At 29.8% G+C, this 14,912-nt stretch overlaps 1 protein-coding gene across 1 annotated transcript; it reads right to left on the reverse strand.

Annotated features, from left to right (window-relative positions):
• Positions 1-4,910: 4,910 nt before the first annotated feature.
• On the reverse strand, positions 4,911-13,442 carry LOC114423515 (disease resistance protein RPM1-like). The gene is made up of 5 exons (XM_028390302.1): positions 12,944-13,442; positions 10,901-11,025; positions 5,700-7,943; positions 5,356-5,396; positions 4,911-5,246 (listed from the first exon to the last, which is right to left on the reverse strand). Exons 1-3 carry the CDS (start codon positions 13,381-13,383, stop codon positions 5,728-5,730), a joined length of 2,781 nt encoding a protein of 926 aa, XP_028246103.1. The 5' UTR covers positions 13,384-13,442; the 3' UTR covers positions 4,911-5,246; positions 5,356-5,396; positions 5,700-5,727.
• Positions 13,443-14,912: the final 1,470 nt, after the last annotated feature.

The raw sequence follows: 14,912 nt of genomic DNA on the forward strand, positions 1-14,912 counted from the left end.
TTGAACTGTGGACAAATAGGATACCTAGTATAAGGAACCTGCATGTTTGGGGTTGCCAGGCAGAAATAAGGATTTATAATCCGCAAGAAAGAAAATTGGATGCAAGAACAATCAGTGGATATTTCATTGGTTATCCAGAAAAGTTAAAAGGGTATATATTTTATTGTTCTAATCATAGTATGAGAATTGTCAAAACTGGAAATGCAAGGTTCATTGGAAATGATGAAATCAGTGGGAGTACAGTTCCACGAGAAATGGAAATTAAAGAAGTTAGAGTGTAAGTCCTTTTAGCTAATGCCTCTAACAGTAAGGTGATTGCTCCTTCAGTTATTGCTACAAAATTAATGAAGAGGAGCAACACAATAATGAACACATGATGCATAATGAACCTATTATGGAAGAACCACAAGAAGTAGCATTAAAGAGGTCTCAAAGAGAAAGGAGACCAGCTATTTCGAATGATTATGTGGTATACCTACATGAGACAAAAACAAACTTAAGCATTAATGATAATGATCCAGTTTTGTTTTCACAAGCTATAAGTTGTGATAATTCTGAGAAGTGGTTAAATGTCATGAAAGAAGAGATAAATTCCATGGAACATAATAGAGTTTGGGACCTTGTAGGATTACCAAAGGGTTGTAAGAGAGTTGGTTGTAAGTGGGTCTTCAAGACTAAACGTGACTCTCATGGCAATCTTGAACGTTACAAGGCTAGACTTGTTGCTAAGGAATTTACTCAGAAAGATGACATTGATTATAAAGAGACACTTTACCGGTCTCACGAAAGGATTCTTTCAGGATTATTATGGCATTAGTAGCCCATTATGACTTGGAGCTACATCAAATGGATGTGAAAACTGCCTTTCTTAATGGAGATTTAGAGAAGAATGTTTGTATGGACCAACCAATGGGGTTCTCAGTTGAAGGAAATGAACACATGGTGTGCATACTAAAGAAATCAATATACAGTCTTAAAGCAAGCTTCCCGCCAATGGTATTTGTGGTTTAATGATACCATTATTTCCTTTAGATTTAAGGAAAATACTGTTTATCGATGTATGTATCTGAAGGTCAGTGGGAGTAAGGTTATTTTCTAATTCTGTATATTGATGATATCTTGCTTGCAGCTAACGATCTTGGTCTTCTTCATGAGACTAAGAAATTTCTCTCTAGAAACTTTGAAGTGAAAGATATGGGTGAGGTAAGCTATGTGATAGGGATAAAAATATTCCATAATAGATCACAAGGATTGTTAGGCTTATCTCAGAAAGTATATATATCGATAAAGTGCTAGAGAGATTCAAGATGGAAAGGTGTTTAACATCGCCTATTCTAATTTAGAAATGAGACAGAGTTAGTCTCACACAATGTCCTAGAAATGATATGGAACGAAAACAAATGAAAGTAATTTTGTATGCATTAGTTGTTGTTGCATCTGAGAGTTGAATTTGTAGTATGTTTTGAGGCTACAATTCAGGCTAATTGGCTGCGGAACTTTATTTCAGGGCTTGGAATTGTCGACAGTATTGCTAGGCCGCTGAAAATGTATTGTGATAACCTCGCAGCAATATTTTTTGTAAGAACGACAAGTACTCTAAGGGTGCTAAGCATATGAAATTGAGGTACTTTGTCGTGAAGGAAGAAGTTCAGAAACAAAGAGTGCCAATAGAACATATTAGCACAAACCTTATGATAGTTGACCCTTTGAATAAGGGATTGTTGCCCAAGACATTATAGAACATGTTGAAAGTATGGGCATTATTGTTATTGATGATCATTAAGTGTAATTTACCTTATGTAATTTTGCTGACACTCTGAGCTCAATTATGATATGTTTCTGATTACCTGTTCTCTATGTTTGCATGCATGTTTGTGTTAGAGTAATGTTAACAGGTTTTGTCTTGAATGAAGACATTAGGTTGGACCAATTATGTACTCCTAACTAATGATCACATTAAGGAGAAGACTAATTTGTAGTACATGGAAGGGACTATGTCGATTAGATGATGTACAACCGCCATGACTCAAATTGGTTCCTATTCTTAATCATGAAATTATGATGTACCCAATGTATAGAACAATTTAGTCAATTTTAATGCGCATTATGTTAGTTAATCTATTTATTTATTTAGTCCATAATGTTTATTAATGTCACATGAGCCAAGTGGGAGAATATTAAAATTTATGTCTCATGTGAGAGGCATGTGACTTATGTAGGGACTAATAAGTAAATAATTAACGATTAAGGACTAAATTATAATTGGGCTTAATAGGAGAAGTTTTTAGGGTTGACTGTTACTTGATGGGAGTAGTGGTTATAAAAGGGGCTTAATACCCACTAACGTAAAATAAGGCCCCCTTCCTGACCAGAAAGTGTTCTTTCTCACTCATAGTCATCACGAACGGAAAGAGGCAAAAAAGAAAGGCCAAAGGAAGTGAAATCTTATTTCTCTCATTTTCCAAGGAAATCAAAGTACACTAGACAGAAGTTCCTATGGAGAAAGATACTAGTCTTCCTATGGAGAAAGGTACACATCATTATCTATTGTTGTTTATTGATTGTTTGTGAGAATCATAGGTTTCAAGATCCTGTTGTTTCCTATCATTGATAGTCTAGGAAACCCCTTAAGAATTTTTACAATGCGGGCTTACATGAGCATACCGATCCGCTTATCCACCCTAGTTACTAGTAGTATTTTGTCACTTTTAGGTTTTCTAAGAAATTAGCTAGCTTTTGCATTTAAAAAAATAGCTTTTTTATTAAAAAAAAACGAGTTAGCTTTTAACTTTTTTTTTTTGTTGAAACAAGTTAAATTGTAATTGCGTTTCAGCCGAAAGAAACAGAAAGAAAGGGGGGGAAAACGTGTAATGGAGTAATGGACAAAACATATAAGCACGCAGTTTTTGTTAGCCAGTGTTGAAGATAAGGTCCAACACATGCATGAGTCATGACTAATGATGAAGCGGTTATCGCCCACGCAAGAATTCACGTCCCAGTATGTATAACGTGGGTTCCATCTGAACATATATAAAAAGAGAATTTCTCTCACTGAAAACTTTATTTTTCACAAACATTAGAAGATTTTCAACTATTGGATCAATCTCACTAAACTACAAGAAGAAAAATTCAAAACTACACAAGACGAGAAGTATATATATATATATATATATATATATATATAACTTTTACACCAATAATACATATAAAAAATATCGTGTACACAACTATTTAGCAATAAATTAGTCTTTATTGGTATTTTTTATCTAATAAAAATTAAAATGTTACTATAAACATTGTGAATTTATATAAATATTATAAATCATTTTATTATCCAACAACTTTTGTTAAAATATAAATTATTTCAATTAGAAATAATTTTAAGAGTTATTTCTCATTTTTGTCATATATTTTCTTTGACTTAATTATTGTTTTAGTCCATAAATTTAAAATATATTTTTTTAGTCTCTGAAATTTAAAAATACTTCTTTTAATCTTTGAATTAAAAAAAAACAAATTTAGTCCCTAATCTAATAAATTGACATTTTATGTCAACTTTTAATAATTTATAACAGTTTTAAAATGAAAATTTAAAAAATGAATAATATTATGACTTAATTTAAAAAATCAATCCATTTTCTTGTTAAACTAGTTTCAATAAATTTTAAAATAAAAAAAATTATCTTTGGAATCAAAACTAATTTTAAACAAGGTTTAATTATTGTTTTAGTCTCTAAATTTGAGATATGTACTTTTTTTAGTTCCTAAAACTTAAATTTTTTTTGTTCTTAAAATTTGACAAAATACTATTTTTAGTTTCTAGTATAATAAATTGATACTTTCTCACAATTTTTAATTTTCCTGAAATCATCATAAAGTATAAATTTTTTGTGTCAAGAACTAAAAAAAGCAAATTATTCAAATTCAGGGGTTAAAAAAATATTTTTAAATTTCAAGAACTAAAAAAATATATCCCCAAATTTAGAAATTAAAATAGTAATTAAACCATTTTCTTTTAATCTAATGATTGAAAGAATTACGAAAAAAAAATCATATTACATGAAGATTAATTTTCTGCGTATTTTACATGAAAAAATCGTAGGAAATGAATTTCTTGCAAATTTTGATCCCTAGGTAAGTCGTCCTTGGATAACAAGTGTCGGTGGATTTAAAATTTACAGAAAGATTACCTATTATTTTTCTGCAGGAATTGGAACTTCCCTTAAAAAACTTTTAACTATTTTACCTAGCTATTATCTAATCTAAAATTTACTTTTAACTTCACACAAATTTAAATATTCTACATAAAATTCACTCTAATATTAAAATTGTTGAAATGGGTGATTAACTTAATTTTGTGGGCTTAAAAAAATATTTTATTTATAATATAAATTTGTTAAATTACGATATTTATATAAACAACATCATATATGATATCTGCTCCAATAAAAAAATTTAAATAACATTACTTAAAATTAAACAAATCATGTAAGGACTCCCATTAAAGATTCTCTTATATACAATACTTCGATCTCACGAGTTCTAACAAAATTTCATAAACCAAAATACAGCAATTCCATATATTTTAATAAGCTAAATACTTGCGGGTCAGGATCCTGTCTCCGTTTATTAATGGGTATGGATGTATCTATTTAAATTATTTTTTAAGTATATCCACTTAATAACTATTTATCTTCATTCCCATGCAGATTTTATCCACAAGAATAAATATTTTTGTCATCCCTGAATATATAATGGCTGTCGTGTTTGCCAGTAATGTACTAAATTATGTATTATTCTTCTATGCACATATCTTCATTTCCCTTTATATATATATTCTATAGTAATATACCGAATTAAGATCTTTCTGTTAAAAAATTTAACCGATATAATAACATTTTTCAATAATATAAAGATATCAATATACTTTTTAGTTTTTATTTATACAAAAGAATATTCTCCTCCAAAATTCAGCCATGCAGCACACATATCATGCAAGTTCTAGTTCAATAAGTAAATGTCAAAGTGTGTAACAAATTAAGAGCTTGAAAATGAGTCATTCTTTAGAGCCTAAAAAAAAGAATGACCGGATCAATACATTATTCGAACTAATGAAATAAAACATGGCAAATTGACAACACATGCGGATTTGGTTTAGGCTCAAGAGGACATGCATGCCCCTCGCAAGCACATAAAGAACCTTTAGAGAAATTTTCCAGCTACCACTTTTGCAGAGAAAGTATCCCCTAAAATTTGATTAAAACACAAATTAAGTATATCATATAAACATAAATGTTTAAAATTAAATCATATATAATCTCATTGAAACACAATCCTATTATGATGCTAGCTTACCATTTTTTTTCTAGATTGAAAGGTCAAGTCATTATTCCCACCTACAGAACATTAAAGCAAAATTATAAGAAAATACTGTCAATTCTAAAATCTTTCACTGGCTACTTTTTAGATCTACCTTTATTTTGTTTAAAAAAAGGTAATTAAGTGAGATTTGTTTGAATTTATTTTCCAAAATAGGCATAGAAATTGCATTCTAAATATAGGCATTGGACTTCTTCACAAATTAATAAACATGACAAATTGGTTTAATATCCCAGTTCAGTTCATGATAGTATAAAATGGTGATTAATCCAACAATAAAAAGACATACAACAACAATTAAATTGTGTTTCAGGACTTACCGGTTACAACTAAGTTCATCTTTCAAGATCAGTATAATGAAAAATGGTCATCTTTGGAGTATTCCACAAGAGGTATTTTGTTAATAATCTTGTAGTCTTCACTTTGAGTATCAACCATTCGATTAATATATTGTTCATGCATATCATAGAGATAAAGCTTTTGAAGACTTGTCAAGTTCTGTATATCTCTGGGAACCTTCACCATTTCATGGCATTTCCCTATCTTCAACTCTGCAAGAAGAGGAATTGCTCCTTCATCAATCTTTATGGTCTTCAACTTTGGCAAGGACTCAAGGCACAAAACCTTTAGTCTCTTCAACCATCCATTCTTGAAATGCAACTCATCACCACCATAAGCATCATAGAACTCAAGGTACGACAATTCTGACAAGTCTTTAAGGTAAGGCAATGGATCTTCCTTTAGAATAGACCACCTCAAGCATAATCTGATAAGATTTGGAACTTTTGATATCCAACTTGGAAGCCTTTCTAAACGCCCATATAGGTAAAGGCGTTGAAGGGACGATGGAGGATTCCTTATAGATTTCAACTGAAGCATGCCATGATTGCCATCATCATTTCCCATAGCCCCAATGCTTAAGGAACATAGATGATCCATTTTCTCAATAACCTTGCATAATTCTTCACCATATTCTTCTCTTAGCTTTATAATCCCCAGCTTCCTTAATTTCTCTAGTTGTTTCAGTTCCTCTATTACGCTACCATCAGTTGCATCCAAAAAAGAAAGTTTCTGCAATGATGTTAGATTTTTAAGCCCTTCATTTACCTTCACTCCTTGTAAGCGGTCCAAACCGGAATTTTGATTATATATAAAATAAGCAAGGAGATGACGCAACTTGACAAGGTTCTTAATCTTCTTTGGTAGTACATCCACTTGAGTTCGCTTTAGGTCTAGAGTTTGCAACCTCTCTAGGTTGCCAATGGATTCTGGAATTGACTTGATGTTGGTGTTCCTCAGGCTCAAGTATTTCAAGTTGAATAGATTCCCAACTTTTTTAGGAAGATTATCAAGGCGTGCATTAGACAAGTCTAATTGACTCAAAAGCTCAAAACTTGAGAATAATTCTTTTGTCACCAGCCACTTCTTGGCATCATCAAAAACAAAACAAGACCGAACCTTCTCCCACTTTTCAGCTCTTTTCATGGCAGCAGCATCCCAGCTTTTTATTATTGATAAGCGTCTAGGAAGTGATGAATCCAAGTTGGAGTTAGATGATGATGGTGCGGTTTTATCTTTCATTACTTGACAAAACATTTGCTCCTCACAAATCCTGGCTATTAACTTATGCATGAGGTCATACACGTGACAACTTTTGGGTCTTCCATCAAAATCGACCCTTGAAAGATGAACCAAGCATCTACGGATAAGCTCAGTTAAGTATTCTTTTGCCAATTCCTCCATTGATGTATCATCTCTTTTCTCTACAAAACCCTCAGCTACCCACAAACGAACGAGTCTCATGCAACTAATGGAGTAGCCCTCAGGGAAAATGCCAAAGTACAAGAAACACCTCTTGAGGTGGGAAGGAAGATCATGGTAACTTTCTAACATCACTTCTTTCATACTGTCAAAAAGAGAGTTTCTTTGTAATAGTGAGTCGAGTTTGTTGAGTACCATTCTCCATTTAGTGGTAGTTTTACTCGTTGTTGCTAGGAGACCAGCAAAAGTCACAATAGCCACTGGCACCCCATCACTTTTCTCCACAAACTCTTGGGACAAAGCATTCAATTCAGGGTTTTCTACTTTCTCAGATTGAAATACCTTGTGACAAAAGAGCTTCAAAGCATCACTTTGAGACAGAGGTTCTACTTTATATACATCATCACTTCCAATAAATTTTGCAACATTTTCATCTCGTGTAGTGATAATAACCTTACTGCTTTTGCTTCTGTTTGGAGTTAGGGCATGCTTGATAACATTCCAAAATTTTGAACTATGCACATCATCAAACACAATGAGGTACCTCTTATCTTTTAAGTATTCTCTTACTTTTCTTATAAGAGAGTGTATAGCTGTTGTTTCCTTCTGCAATGTAGCTGATGCACCGGGGTCCTTCTCGAGTATATTTTCTATAATCTGCCTTATTATCAGCATATTATGATCATCAACTTGAGGCCCAGACATGGTTATCCATGCACAAAACTCGAAATAGCTTGTTCCCTTCTTCTGAAGGCTTACCTGCTCTTGCATGTTGTACACATTCTTCACAATTGCCGTTTTACCTTGATAAACATTATTCGAAATGTTATTGAACTATATATGAACAGAATTTTTCACACTCTTCTGATAAAAAAGAAAAAAAGAAAAAGAAGAAATCTTCACACTCTGATTTACTTTTGTGTATACATGCAGACATAACTAGGATTGGAGGCTGGAAATGAGTAGAATTTGACTCAAGACTTGATAAGAATTCACTTAATTCGAAGTTTGACTTAAATTTAATATGAATTTTATCTTTTGGTTTGAACTCGATTAAATTTAAGTTCGTGAATAATTTGATTCAGCTAGTTAATTCAACTTGATTTAAAATTATAATTATTTTATATATTATTATTTATTTATTTATGTATAAATAAATTAAATATGGAAATAATTAAAAAATTATAACAATTTAACAATATAAAATATATTATTTAATATGTATAATTATTTCACATGCTTTTATTTATTCATTCAATTCAAAAAGTTAATATTATATTAATTTAAAATAACTGTCAATTTAAGCATCTAAAATATTTACTATATACATAAATTGATAGTAAAGATAGATATAGATCAAGTTGATTTATGAACCAATTGATTTGAGTTATATATTGTTTGAGTCCAATTCATTTATTTAACAAGTTTAACTTTTAACTCAAGTTTAACAAGTTATTTGTCGAATCAGGTCTCAAACTATACATTCAAATTGGTTCAATTTATTAGCATTCCAATGCATAACGATCTAATGTAGCATCGTGAGGTAGGTTTTTGTTTTGCATATTTTTAGGGTTTTTTGTTTTGTTAATTTTGGGATAAGGGTGAGTATATGGAATTGAGTATGCGGATTGGTCCGCAAAGTCCGTGGTCCGTGTGGATTATGAGTCTAAAATTTTGGAGTCCATCTAATTGCAAAAGATTTATGGGCCAACCTATGAAACTCATAAAATTTATTGACTTAACCTATGAAGCTCGTGAACTATGTGTGTAATAAAAAAAATATTTTTAACTTTAATCACTTCACACTTAAGTATATGATGTTTTAAAACTTTGATGTTTTGTTATTAGGTATATATTAGTCTTCAAAATATTTGATGTTTTATTTACATTGAATGTTTAATATTTATATTTATATTTTTTTATTAGGTAGTCTTGCAAATGTTTGATATTTTAGAGTTAAATATTTAATATTTAATTGAATGTTTATAATTATATTTATTTTTTAATGTATTCTTATTCTCTACCTTGGCTTAAAGAAAAAAGAAATCCCAATTTCTTTTATTTGACAAATGTACCTTTTCAAAAAAATGAATTTTTAAAGTTTTTTTTAATAGGTTTACAGGCCGATCATTTTAACCATGGGCTGGACCCAAAATAAAAAATGTAATCCATTTAATTTCACAAACCAGACTTATTGGATAGGTGAAAATACAAATTTCACAAGTCGTGTGTTAAATGATCCGGATAAGTCCTTATAGTCACCCTTATTTTGGGGTGCTTTAAGTAAGCCTAGGGAAATAAAAAGTAAATCACTAAGTGATCATTTTAAACTTCCACAAAGTAGGATGATGAGATGTGAATATTTTCTAATATCGTCAACCCAATTTAGATGATAAAACCAATTGAATCAATTTTAAAGGATTAAATGGAACCTAAAGAAATAAATTAAAGAACAAAAATAATAATTTAGTCTATTTGAAAACACACTTATTCGATTTTGTAGCTCAAATTCTACAATTTTTTTAAAAAATCACATGCTAATTAACTATTTCCCAAAATAAAATTATTAACATGTTATTATATTGTATGTTCATTAGAGATGAAATTAGTCTTGTTCAATTTTATTTTTTATAAAGTCTTGTTCAATGTATCTAATAGCATATTTACTTCTATAAAAAAAAGATATATTAATTTGACGAGAAATTCTTGCAATACTTTTTACAACTTTTTTTAAATATTTTTCTTTCTATTACATCACACATTTATTTTTCATTTTCCTCTCTTATCTTTTCATTCATTTCCTTTGCGGTAAAATACTAGTATGTTGTAAGATTTTGTTATGTGAATATAAGATTTCTTTTCTTTGAAATTGAACCATATCTTTATGTGTCTTCGTTTTTTTTTCTGCTGGGTCAAGATTCCAGTATCCATCAACCTACTAGAAATGTGTTGTTATAGCTAACTTAAGAGAATATAAGATTAATCTCACCTACAATTTATAATTATCATTGATCCAAGAGAATTTTACATACGATAGGAATGAAATATAAATTCTCTCGTTAAATAAATGTATTGTTATTTTTGTTTTTTTATTTATGGAAATCAAAGACATATATTAGAAAGTTTATAACAACCTACACACTTTCTTCAATCAACTAAGTTAAGCCCTCTTAATATATCTTTATTTGTTAATTTTTGTTGATCATGATATTGATATAAAAAAAATTTCACTAAAAGTAATGATTAATATTTGTGAGAGATTGTAAGTGTAAATAAGATGAGTATTTTTCTCTCAACATAATTTATTTAATATCTTAGAATTAACCAAAATTTAAACCATAAACCACTTAATTAAAAAAAAACCACTATCACTTTTATCATCATCTTGTTGTTGATTATATCATTAGGTATCTATTTATTTGAATACAATGGAGTACAATAATTAAAAATGATGAACTCTCTTGCTCTCTGCTGCATGTTAAAGTAGTTGTAAGACCATTTATAAAGATTAATTATAAAGTATCTCTACCAAAATTTAAGGCAAGTATTGTTAAGGAAAACTCAAGATTAAGTTGGAAGAGTCTCCTACTAACTAACATACAATGGATGATTAATTGCATGTTTTAATTTTGTTCTTTGATTAATAATTTTCAATTTATTTCATAAAACAAAAGAAACGCTTATTAATAATTTATAGGAAATAGAAGTTGGAAGAAAATTACTCCAATTTCTATTCCCTAGGGAGTAATATGTATATTACCTATCCCTCCTGGGCCAACCACCACCTTCACTGGACCCTCCTTTTCTGTTAGCCAATTTGTGAGCTCTCGCTTCTTACGATCAATACCAACAAGTTGAGATTCCTCGACAAAATAAGCATCTAACCTGAATAGTAATACATCAAGCCTCTAAAATTAGTATAAAAAAAAATTAAAGAAAAAAGTTTCTTTTTCTAAATTTAAGCTAGGATCCCAAACATCCACCTTATTTTGGAAACAGCTTATTTTCTATATAAAAAAAACGGCTAAAGTTTTTATTATAACAGGATATTTGGTTTGGTTATTTTTCTGATTTCATTTTTACTAGAAATAGAAAATGGTGATGGAAATGTATTTGGTTGGATTTCTGTTTTCATTTTCAGTGAAGATATTTTTTCAAACGAACCAAAAGCTAGAAACAATACAATCTCATTTTCAGTTGAAATCAGGAACCTCATTTTAGGTAAAATGAAAATGCGGCGACAAAGAATGTAATTTTAAGTAAATCTAAAAATACATTTCCTGTTGAAAACGCATTTTCAGTATTTTTATTTCTTGAAAGCAAAAAACAAGAAGTCAAACCAAACATATTTTCAGAATTCTAATCTTTTAAAAATGAAAATAATTTTCAGAAAATAAAAACACAAAATAAAAACAGAAAATGAAAGTATAAACCAAACACACCCGAACACCCTAATCAGTTTAGATCTTAAAATAATAGAATATTATTTTAATCCTTCAATTGTTTAATGGCGCTTATATTTAAGTTTTTGCTGAATAATGGCGCTTGTATTTATACCTAACATTATTAAACTATAGTTATTTTAATTCCTAAAATTATAGTAACAAAAACTAAAATAACTATAATTTTGTAGCTTTAAAAACTAAAACAATATTTTATAAATTTAGAGATTAAATTGATTGATACTCTTAAAAATAAAGGGCTCATTAACTTTAGAGAAACCCTTGTCTTTTTTCACTATTAATTATAGACAGTGTAATAGCTACAACGTAAAATAGTTTTTTATTGTTATTAATTATAAATAATTGTGTTATGATCTTTATGGTCCTATTTGGGGTGGTTTTTAATTTTGAGTTTTAATTTTTTTTTAAAAAAAATCTTTTAGTTTCCAAAATTTAATTTTATTTTTTTTTTCAATTTTTTGTTTCAAAATAAATTTATTTTAAAATTTTTTTATCTTATTAAAATTAGTTTAAAAGTATTTTTATGTGGTGGTTGTAGTGATAATGATTATGACAATGACATCATGGTGGAGCCAAATATCAAATGTGGTGACGAGGATGATAATAATGTCAGTGACATGATGATAATTATGCTAGCGGTGTAGATAACGATAACAATAATGGTGACAACAATAATAACATCAACGATAATAATAGTGCCTATGTTGATGATAATGGTGATGGTAGTTAGCATTGTCGATGGTGGGTGTCAATAGTAAATCCATAAATTTTTGTTAGTGGAATCACAAATAACTTATAATATTTTTATACTTTCAAAATGTTTTATGATTTTTTTCATTCTCAATACTACCACCAAAATTAAAAGGATAAAGTAATAAAATTAGTATCAATTTATTCTATTCTTTTATTTTTTTTATATTTTTTACATTCATTCTAGACAAAAAAAAATTATCATGTGAAGATAACATCTAATTTTTATGAAACCAAATTTTTTATTACGTATACAGATAAGAATAAAAACCTTGTATGAACAATTGCTCTCACATTCTATAAGGTGCATCTAGTGGTGGTGGTAGTGGTGTGGCAATGGAAATGATTCATTTTCAAATGTAGGAAGTGTGGTTTTTTTCTAAAACTAAATTAAATTTACAGAATTTTTTTTCTTGATTTTGAAAATAAGTTAAAAATAATTTGTTTCATTTTTTTTCAAACATGTTTTATTTTAAAAATTACATATTGACAATGCATAATTTGAATTTTTTCTTAATTAAAAGTAAAACTAGAAAATGAAAACGAGAAATGAAATAGAAGATGAAAAAAATAGTTTAGACGTGTAGGACCTTAGAGTTGCATGATTAGGAGCACTAGCAGATAGTTGGAGTCCCAAGCCTTTTCTGAGACTGCAGAGATTATCTAGAGTTTCTCTTACATGTTTAATCTCAGATGCAATATCATGACGATGTGTTACAGTTTTGAACTTCTCCTTGACTTCAGTAACTACACCAAAAGCCCCATCTCTTTGACCACGCTCTGCCACTTTGAGCAAATAGTGATCAACCACATCCTCCATGCGAAACGCCACTTTCCTCAATCGATTCAACCATTCTTTGACATCATGTTTCTGCTGCTTCTTTTCTGCATCCCTTATGTAAGAGTTTATTAGGCTTAGCTGATCCTTGATGCCCTCAACCTCCTTGTGCACATTTTTTAAGATTGTTGTTTCCTCACTCAGTAACTTCACCAAATGGTCGAATAGAAGGGACACTGCAGTTTCAGCCATATATTTCTTCCCCTTCTTATGAATCCACCACACTCACACACCATGCATATGTATAAAACAAGGTGCCTCTCACATTGCCGTACGTTACCCGGGACCATATGATATTTTACTTAAAATAAACTACTTGTGAATTTTTAAATTGAGGGGCCCATGACCTTAATAATGTGGTCCTGCCGCCAATGCGGACCAACAACCGTGGACCAAAACATAATTAAAAAATCGTGTCAACTCAAATATTAAAATTCACAAAGGACAAGAAGAGGTTTTTTTATTTATTTTTAATCATGTATTGGTACCAAGTTGTTTCTAGACAATTTGATTTATTATATACCTAAGATCAATCAGGATTCATTAGAGAGGTTTCGGACTTGAAAAAAAAATCTTACATATGCACTGATCTATTTGGAAGAGAGAAGTCATTTTTTGATAAATTAAAAATAAAATAATACCAACTAGGGTTTGATTTATGATCATATGGTATATATGTATAATTTTTTCTATTTATGATCTTAAGTTGATACGATTTCACATGTAAAAAAAAATGTTGAGAGAATTGGTCTCACTTTGTCATGAATGCATGTTTTCATATATATCTATCTCTTTTAGTAAAACGTATACATGATTTTAGATTATTATTTTTCAAAATAAAGGCCATATAACTTGCAAGTTACTATAGTCGTCAGGTCCTGCTCTTTACGACAGGATTAGAATAGAAACTTAAAAGCTTTGTCCAAAAAATAGCTTTCGTTCCCAATGTGACATACGAGTTACGACGAATAGACGAATAGTAAAAGCAAACAACTTGGAATATGTGCATGCATGAGTGGGCCTCTGTTTAGAATTATCGAAAAAAAGCAGCGTAATCTGATTTTTCTTCGCCAACACACGTAAAGGATCGACCTAGACTTTTATATTGTTTCGTTAGTGGGAAATTACAGGGGGGTAGTGCGGGTGGGTGGGTGAAATAAGAAAATAAAGAGGTAAAAATCTCCTTTTACTCTTTTACTTTCCTTTGTTTAATTTCTGAACATTATTTTCTTACATTCCGTTTATGTTTAGAAGAATTAGAAATGGAGGAGAAATACTTGAAATGTTTAAACAAACTTAATTAATTATGATTAACTTAAACAAACGAGCTTATAAATGATTATATTTGCTTGTATGAGAATAAATTGTTTCTTATTTCTTTTTCCTCTGACAAATTAAATAAGGTATGTTTCCTCAAAATTCCTCCACGTACTCTTCTCTTTAGAACCGCTTTTTAATTTTTTAAATTCCTCCACGTACTCTTCTTGCACAGGTCAACCATATACCTTGTGCTGAAAACTAAACATTGTTTTAAGAAGAATGGGAGCAACAATGATCAAACTCCTCACTACTTGGTCATAGAGGCTTTGATATCATACCAAGAACCAATTCTCCTAAAAGCATAAGGTATTAAGTGAAGGCACATAAATGGCTTTATATCTTACAAACATAGAAAGATGGAATCAAACCATCATCAATAAATAATAAATAAATATATACAG

This window comes from Glycine soja, chromosome 8 (assembly GCF_004193775.1).
Source record: "Glycine soja cultivar W05 chromosome 8, ASM419377v2, whole genome shotgun sequence".
In the NCBI taxonomy this organism is placed as follows: domain Eukaryota; kingdom Viridiplantae; phylum Streptophyta; class Magnoliopsida; order Fabales; family Fabaceae; genus Glycine; species Glycine soja.